Below are 8868 nucleotides of genomic sequence, written 5' to 3'. Positions count from 1 at the left end.
TCTGGGCTGCTGGCAGGGCTGTGTCCTCTTTTTATTTGCTGATGGTTTCTTTATTGCTTCTTGGAGGAAACACAAGCCCTCTGCCAGCTCCGGTGGCTCTCTGGTTGCCATTCCAGGTGTTGCTAAACAGGTTTTGGGGTCCAGAGAGGGGTTTGGGGGGGGAGGACAGGGACATTGCTGGGATGCTGTGGGGGAAAGCCTTGTTAATTTTTCACTACATAATGTCAAGAGAAAGATGAGGTGCTTTCCCAGGCCAGCTCCAGCTCTATTCACCATCACCCTCCCCGCAGCCGTGGGCTAACCCTGATGAGCTGGATCTTGTCCCTGCAAGAACAAAATCCATTAATTCAACATCATTAATAATTCCGTTGGTGGTACAATTAATAACATAATTAATAACTTTGTTACTGATGTAACAAAGCCGCTTTTACTAGTATGAAGGGTTTCTCCGTATTTGTGTCAATAATTATTCCCATCCTCTTGAATTTTACACTAAAAAAACCCCAAACCAGCAGATTTTCCCCCTAAATAATAATAGCAAAACCCCTCTGGGTGTGCGGAGGAGCAGCAAGGGCAGCATCCGTGGTTCTCCATATATCAGTGCTGGGGTTTATTAGCCCTTACCCTGAGCAGAGGGGAGTGGAGGAATTGCCCCCATCTCTGTTTACCCCTGGTTTATGGAGGTTTTCTATCCGTGGGCCCGCAAGGTTCACACAGTGCTTACTGCTGCCACCACTTGGATTTATCGGAGAGTAGGAAATAAAGCTCGCACGGCTGTAAACTCATTCTTAATAGAAACGTGAGGGAAGAAGCTATTACCCCTTGTCCGTATGGCCCTGGCTACAGCAGTTGGCTTTAAATCCCTGGCCCCAAGGTGAGCGGCTTTGCCCTGAGCTGTGCAGGAGCCGGAGCTTTGCATCCCCAAGCCGTGCCTCAGTTTTCCCTCTGGCTGCTTTTGCAGTTCATTCTGGGGCTGCAGGCATTGCAGGTGCCCCAAATCCGGATCAGCTGAAAAGCATCTCCTCGAGCAGCTCCCGCTGCTCTGAATTTTTGCTTTGTGCTCTTCCTGGCATCCTTTGGGAGGAGTTATTAAGGAACAAAGCTACATCTATTAATCATGCTTTTACAATGGGGCCAGGCTGTAAAAAGCTCATAAAAATAAATAATAACCAGCTGTTGACATGCAGGGTAATGGAGGGAGTGGAGAGGAGTTGTCCCATCCCACATCCCTCAGTGCTGGTGCTAGGTGAGTCTGGCTGCCCCCTCTTTGGGATGTGGGATGGGGACATCCCATCCCTTGTGAAAAACCAGGGGTTGGTGCTCCCCTTGGGGTCCCAGCCTTGGGGTAGGGAGAGATGTGGAGGAAGATGATGCATCAGCATCATCAACACCATCTTCTCCCCCCCCATAGTCCCTTCTGCAGAACTCTTCCTTCTCCCAGCTTTGTCCAGAGCTGGGTTATCGCAGTGGGGACCCGGATGGATGCTCTCTGGATCAGAAGCACTGAACCCTCCCAGGCTCTGCACATGGTGGAATCCTACGCTGATCACCCAGGTGATGCCATGTCCCTTGGGTCCTAAAAACTAAAAAAAAAAAAAAAAAAAAAAAAAAAAAAGTAATTCACCCATGATTTGGGTGAAAGACTTTTCTCCTACTATGATTTGGGTTGGATTCAGAGTGTTTTGATCACTGCCGCTTCTTCTTTGGTGGGCGTTTTTCATGAGCATCCCTTGCCCATGGTAGTGATGCTGGGAGGCAGCAAGGGTCCTGCCTCCGGGCAGGCACTCAGGGTGACTCTGGGAAAAGGCTTGAAACAGAGCATCTCTGACCTGGATTGAAAATAAAGGAGTCAAGGCGGTGTTGTTTGGCTGCCAGGCTTGGAAAAACACACTGTCATGCCAGGGATGCTTGGGGGCTGGCGGTGCAAATGCATCTCTGCGGGAAGAAAAGCCGATGGGGAGGACATGGGGGTGTTTGCCTCCAGGACCAGGTGCTGCACCAACCCCTTTGGATGCTGAAGGCTTTGGCAAAACCTGGAAGCTGCAAAAATGCCAAGGGTGGATTTGGAGGTCCAGATTCCTTAATTTTTTAGAGCAAATCCATCTTTTTTTTACACCCAAATCGGGGCTGAGGCTTTTGAAACGCAAAACCAGATGTGGGTACCTACAGAAAAGCTGGAGACATTTCCTGCATCATTTTAAGGTGATTGCAAGACTTGGAGGTCACTAATGTTTCCCCTGGACCTGGTATAAAGGTTGGAAACTGGGGGGTGGGAGCAGGTCCCCACCCCAGCTCCTTGGCACTGGCGTGCTTTGGCTCCCTCCAAACCCCTCTCCAGCCCTCAGGGGCCACATGCTGGCCAAGGGAGTGACAATCCTGGTGACATCCCTGCTCCACTCAGACATCAGATATGACAAAGCAGATCACACCAGATCTTTTTAAGCCAAACAGGAATCAAATGTCCCAGGGAGGGACATTTGTCCTGTCTGGTCCAGCCACCTCCCCTCTCCAGCATCCCCATGTCACCATCCATCTCCCAGCCACAACCTCAGAGGCACTGGTTCTCCCCTTCATATAGGCTTCCCTCTATTGGTACATATATACATATAATATATATATGTTATTATTATTTCTCCATGATGGACGGTTTATTGATCTGAAGCGTCTGTCCACAAAAAAAAAAAAAAAAAAAACACAACAGTTTAAAATTCCCTGAGCCTCAAAAATGACGGGTAGGTAGTTGGGACATTTGTCTTCTTTGCCACCTTTTCATGTTGATTTTATTATTAGTATTGATTTATTTAAATATATATTTATATATATTTATATATTTTCTTTTCTGTCCCTCCCCAGGAATCCCCCCATCCACCCACCCTCCCCAAATCCGTGTGGCGGAGCCAGCATCAGTTTTTATTTTTAATTTTCTGCTTGGCCGGGATATAAGGCAGCACCGTCTGGGTGCTTTTATCGGCTACGGTCTGGGTGCTGCTGTTCCTCATCAGCCGCCGTGCCGGGGGTCCGCCCCCGCCCCCCCCACCGCCGCTCATGGAAGGATGCTTTGAGGGTGGCCCCGCCAGCACCTTACGGCCGGGCTCCTCAGGGCCATCATCCCCGGGGGACGCCGTGCTGTCACCGTCCCGGTCGTCATCGCAGCACAGAGCGTGGTAAAGCACCTTGTCGCTGAACCGGACCCGTTCCCGCGTGCCAGCCGGCCGGTGATGTGAGACCTTCTGGCTGGCCGGCGTGCTGAAGGCTTCCTCGCTGGATGAATCCGGGGTCCCTCCTCCCCGGGGACCGTTGGTGATGGGGATCCCCCCGTTCATCAGCCGGTAATCCAGCTGGCGAGCTGGCGGGGGCTGCGGCTGCGGCCGGTGGGGCTCGGGACCATCGCCTGGGTCGGAGGGGGTGGAAGCATCCAGGAAGGAGCAGAATTCCCAGCTGTCGGAGAGGATGTCAGAGGTGGTGAAATCGAGGGGTCCCAGCTCGAAGGTGCCCCCCCCCTTCTCGCTGCTGGAGGTGCTGCTGGCTGTTGCCGTTGTCCAGTCGTCCGGCTCCAGCTCGAACTCGAAGTCGGAGGTCAGCCGGTCGATCTGGCTCACCACCTGCGGGCAGACGGATGGACGGACGGGCAGAGGAGCTGCTGGGCAGGGCTCTCCTGCTTTTGCTCCGCAATAACACCACATCCCTAAATAACTGCCACTTCCCCCGGCACTACCAGTGTGATGAGCTGGGCAGGCTCGGCTCAACGGAACTGCTCCGGCAGCCCCTTGGCAGGGACCAAAGCCCACCCGGCGGCACGGCACCCACGGGTCCCAAGCAGGTGGTGAAGCCTTGGGTGCCCCTGGGTGCTCGATGCAGCAGGATGGGCCTTCCCAAGGGTGGCCCTGGGGTCTGCCTTGTCCCCTGGGACCATGAATGCCACCCCAAATCCCCATGTACGTGGTGTCCTTTGGTACCTTGCACTTGGCCATGGGGACCCACCATCAACTGCCACCTCCTCCCCCTGGAAAAGGCAGCTCCACAGGTGGGTAAACTGAGGCAGGGGGTGGAAAATGTCCCGTGGTCATGGGACAAACTACACAAGCAGGTGCAGGGTCTGTGGGGACATCTTTGCCCTGACTGGGATGCTGATGGGCTTGGTCCCCAATCCTTCATCTCCTCCAAAGTGTTGAGTATGTCAAGACCCGAGGTGGCTTGGGGACAGGGTCATGGCCCCGGCACACTGCAGGGGATGGACACCACATGGAGCATGAATAAAACAAGCCCTTAAAAAAGTTAAAAATAAGAAATGTAATGTCCTAGCTGATGTTCAAGCCACTGTCAGGGGTGGAAGGAAGGGAGGAAGGGTCTCCTTCCTCCTATGGCTCCCATGGACCATGGTCTACTTCTAATGACCTTGCTGAGGTTTCAGATCCAAGAGGCTCATCACCCACCTTCAAGTCTTTAATCCCATCCAGCAAAACAGCTGCCCGGCACCAAGCACAGCACTAATCCTGCCCAGGGTACCCCAATCCCACCCAAGCACCCATGGCTGTGGCATCCAGCTGGTGTCATCACTGTTTCCCTGTGGTATTCTTGGCTGATGTTTCTGCGTGTATATACGTGTGCGGGGGTGTGTGTGGCTTTATTTTATGTGGGAGGCAGAGCACGACGCAAAAATTCAACTCGGCAGCAGTTGGAAGTGTGTATTTTTGGCAGGGTTGCTGGCTTGCCTCCCCCCCTCTCTGGGGGAGCTGGCAGAGGGCCTGACCGGCCCCGGTGCTGCCAAGCAGGAGGTGGGCAGCGGCAGACACGGGGCAGGGGTGCGGCTATGGGGAACCCCTCAATACCCCTTGTACCTGTTTGTACACCCAACTGATGCATTTTGTGCCCCTCCCCCCCGCCCTCAACATGGGCATCTGTGGGCATGGGTGCCTGTGGCACCCCGGGGCTGTGTCCTTTCCACCTCCCCCTGGCCCCCACATCCTGCACACAGAGCATTTGGGAGCAAAAATCTCCCCTTTGCTTGTTTTTTTTCCAGGTGTTTTTTCCATGCATAAATGGTTTTTCCTGGTTATTTTTCATTATTGCCATTTTCTACCTGTTTTTCCTTCCACTGCTCTTCCACATGTCCTTTCCTCGTGGAAATCGGCCACAAATTTCCCAAAACGAGGGAGGGAAGAAAAATCAATGGGCAACATCCTGCCAGACATGTTTCCTTCCCTTCTCCTCATGACACTGGAAAGACCTGCCATATCTCCACCAGTCCCACGGGTCATCAACGGGTGCTGGACCTCCTCAGCCACCGAGCATAATTAAGCACGGCACTTCTCTGTCATTTTTATGCTGCTGTTATTCTAGAACTCCATTTTTTTGAGTTCCATTTTGTTGGGGGAAACTGAGTCCTCAGGCCCGGACACCTCATCCCATCCTTATGGGGTGGCTGGGGGGGGGCACTTCAAAGCTGCTGTCACGGTGCTGGGTTGCCCTTGGTCTCTGCATCCCTTTGCTGGATGCTGGTGTGCAGAGGTGTGGGTCACCGCCATAAATCACTAAAGGCACCATAAACTAGAGCTCAGCAGAGCAGGCTCCTCACAAAGCCCTTGTGGGTGAGGACGCGTGGGCAGAGTTAAGGGTAATTTAGTGTGTCTGGGCATCTGAAACCAGGAGCCCGCGGGGATGATTATGCTGCCAGCAGCCAAAGTTGCTCTGTTACATTCTGCTGTCCTAATTTTAATAAAACTCCCATATCCAAGCTCCAAATTTCACTTCTTTGACAACCCTGCCCATCCAGCTCTCCTGCCAAGCTCCTGAGGAGGCAACACCAAGGATGAGGGACCCCAACCCCCACTTGCTTGTTGAGGGGGTTCCAGCCACGGGCACTCAGCACCCTCCCTTTTAAATCAGCTGCAGATCCCTGTGGGACATCTCCAGGCTCTGGCTGCAGACAGGACCATTTCTTGGGCCACCAAATGCTGTGTGACAACTCGGGGACAATCAGGACGGGCAACTCTGGAGGACAAAATAGTGTCACCTCCATGGGGGCACAACTCCAAAGGGCACAGGGGTCTGATGGGATTTGGGTGAGGGTGGTGGGGTTGGATGTGCACGCTTGCTGCCCAACGCAAACATGGAGCAGAGCAACCAGGGACACCTGTGAATGAGGAGACCCTTTCTGAGATGGGACCAGATCGTGTCACCAGGAAAATGCAGGTGGAAGGGCTGGGGATTGCTGCCCAGGAGCATGTTGGACACATTAACTACAAAAAAACAACTTTCCAGAGAAAAAGAGCTGAATGAGAAACGAGTGCTCCCACCATCAGACCTGAGCAGACAGGGATGGACACTAATACAGCTTAACAGCCCTGATCAGCCCCACCTGGGACCCCCACCCCACCCATGGCCCAGGAGCCCATATCAGCTCAGTCCTGAGCTGCAAGCTGCTTTCTGAGTTGTGCTGCCTGACAGCGTGTCCCCAGCTCCATGCGGTGGCCCCCTGGGCTGTTCGTCTCTGGATGGACCCCTTGAAGCCCAGCTCTGGTCCTGCTTGCAGGATAGACCTTGTGCCTACGTTGTGTCCCTGTCTCCTGGAGGGACTTTGGGTCCCCAGAGGAGTGCCAGGGATGGTGAGCTGGGCGCTTCTCACCTCAGGCAGCAGAACGCAACGGGCTTTGCCTAAGCTCCTCGCCCATGATCTCCTGCTTATTGCTCCTGCTTCTCTGCCCACGTGAGGCCTCCAGGGAGGGTGGGCAGGGACCCATCCATCCTTTGAGCTTTGGCTTTGAAGGGTGCAGAAGGTGAGCTGGGAGCATCTGCATCAGCATCCGTGAGAAAGTCTTGAAATTAGAAGAAATGCTTTTGCCTGCTCCTAATGCACCACCAGACACCCCCTCCCCCCCACTTTTCCTTTTTTTCTTTTGTTTTTTTTCTTTTTTTGGCTGGGGAGAAAGGGCGGAACTCAAGGAAAAGAGGAAAAAATAAGATGTGAGCTCTTCTTTCTCAGTGACAAGAAAGAATTAGGAAAAAGGGTAGGAAAAGAGCTGTCTTTGGGAAACACCCGGCTATTATTATTTTTTAATAAGGCAGCAAATGATTCTGCTGAAACCCTCAGCTGAAATGAGATCACCTCTGTTTTCACAAAGGCTCAGTGATTACAGCACAGGGTTCAGGGCCAGCATTTCCCTGGCCTTCAAGTTGGGTCTCTGTCACCCAGGGTCCCTGCTCTTCCTCTCCCTCATCCTCATTAAAGGGACCTGCTGCAGTTTGGGCTTGCTTGGTGCCAGCAGGAGGCACATCCCCATCCCGGTCCTCGTCCCCATCGCAGCACATGGGGATTAGTGTCACGTCAGCGGTGGCTCGCTCCGGGCTATTTTTAGGAATGCTTTCTATTTTAAACGGGTGGTGGTGGTGCGGGGGGGGGGGGGTGGGGGGGGGGGGGTGGGTGGGTGATGGGGTGTTAAATACCTATGTGACATTTGGTACCCGCTGAGGATTTCAATGTAAAGTAGGATTTGGACTTTTTTCCTTCCCGAGGCAGGTTGTCAAAGCTTTTTTTAGCTGAGGCCATCACTGCTGGCAGAGGGAGCCGGGGTAAGAGTGGGAGGGATGGACCAGACCTGGGATCGGGTGGTGTGGGGTGATGCTGCCATCATCACTCCCGTGAACTGGGGATGGCTCTGTCCCTCTATAAGCAGGTGAGGAGGGTTGGGGTGTCCTCAGCATGTGCTGGAGGTGCCACAGGGGTGACCAAGAGAGGATGTGTCCCCATCCTCCCTCACCTTTAGGTCTGACCCTGGTGCGCAGAGCCACCTTTTTGGTGACAGCAGAGCATCACTGCTCAAACCAGGAATACCTGGCAGCAGGGAAACAGGGAGCAAAAATAATTCCCATTGACCTCATGTGTGGTGTCACTGAGGGGCCTCATCCTGCTGTGCCCAAGTGCCCTGAAAGCAAGTGCTGGGTGGCCAAGGGTTCTCAGCTCTTGCCTGAAGGGATGAGCTTTGAGCAGCCAGTGGATGAACTGAAGTGATGCAGTGGGATGGGCCCACATCCACGTGGGCACTGAGCAAGGATGTGCTAAACCACGGTACTGACCAATTCACCCCCACCTGAAAAACCAGCTCCCACCATTCAGCCCAGCTGGGAGTGCTGGGTGCTCCCCTCGCTCCGCAGATGGTCACCCGCACCCGTGGAGTTTGCTGGCAGCCAGAAGCTTTTCAGATAAAAGCCTGGGTGCCCCAAATTAGATGTTTACCTCCCCAGCTAAGGCAGATGTTGAACATCTGGAACATCGTTGTTTTTTAACGAGATTTTTGGTTATTGGCTGCAAATGAAGCACCGAGATCCCTGGCTCCGGCTTGGGATTGGTGGCTCCAGATTCCACATTTTGGCCATGCTGTTTCCTATCGAGGAGTGAAACCTCCTGGAAGCTCGAGAAGATGCTGGAGAGGCGAAGGATGAGGAGGGAGGATGAGAGGGGACATCAAAGGCTTCGTGGCCAGTAATTGGTAATGCATATTCCCGAGGCTGGGGAAGGAGCTGGAAGATGCTGGGATCAAAGTGGTGCAATCTAACAGCCCCTTCATCCCAGCGCGGCCTTTGAAGCAGATGGGCGAAGCGGATCGGCGCTCGGGGCAGGTACTGTTGGGTGAAGGGGGGGCCGAGGGGGGGAAGATCAAAGCCGGGGGATGGGGCACTGCGCTGCCTAGGGTTGTCTTTGCTTCAATGTTGGGGGGAAACCGGTGTGTGTCCCCTCAGCTGCCCTCCTGCAAGATGCAACTGTTTTCTCCACCCAGAGCCAAACATCTCATCCCCAGCTGGGTTGGGAGAAGAGCGAGGATTTTCGTGCATCCTCCCCAGACCCCACATTCCCTCAGCTGCTGGCCGGAT

General features: G+C 53.7%; 1 protein-coding gene across 4 annotated transcripts in view; it reads right to left on the bottom strand.

Annotated features, from left to right (window-relative positions):
- Window positions 1-49: 49 nt before the first annotated feature.
- Window positions 50-8868, bottom strand: part of INSYN1 (inhibitory synaptic factor 1) — a 61028-nt gene continuing 52209 nt past the window's right edge. For all 4 annotated transcript variants that reach the window (XM_080397377.1, XM_080397379.1, XM_080397378.1 and 1 more), the window contains one exon: window positions 50-3602. In XM_080397377.1, coding sequence (XP_080253503.1) covers window positions 2904-3602 — 699 coding nt within the window. In that variant the 3' untranslated portion in view covers window positions 50-2903. The remainder of the gene's footprint in view (window positions 3603-8868) is intronic.

The sequence above is a fragment of the Falco punctatus genome (assembly GCF_963210335.1).
Source record: "Falco punctatus genome assembly, chromosome: 7".
Taxonomy (NCBI): Eukaryota; Metazoa; Chordata; class Aves; order Falconiformes; family Falconidae; genus Falco; species Falco punctatus.
Note: the sequence above shows the minus strand (reverse complement) of the source record. Positions and strands in the feature narration are given on the sequence as shown.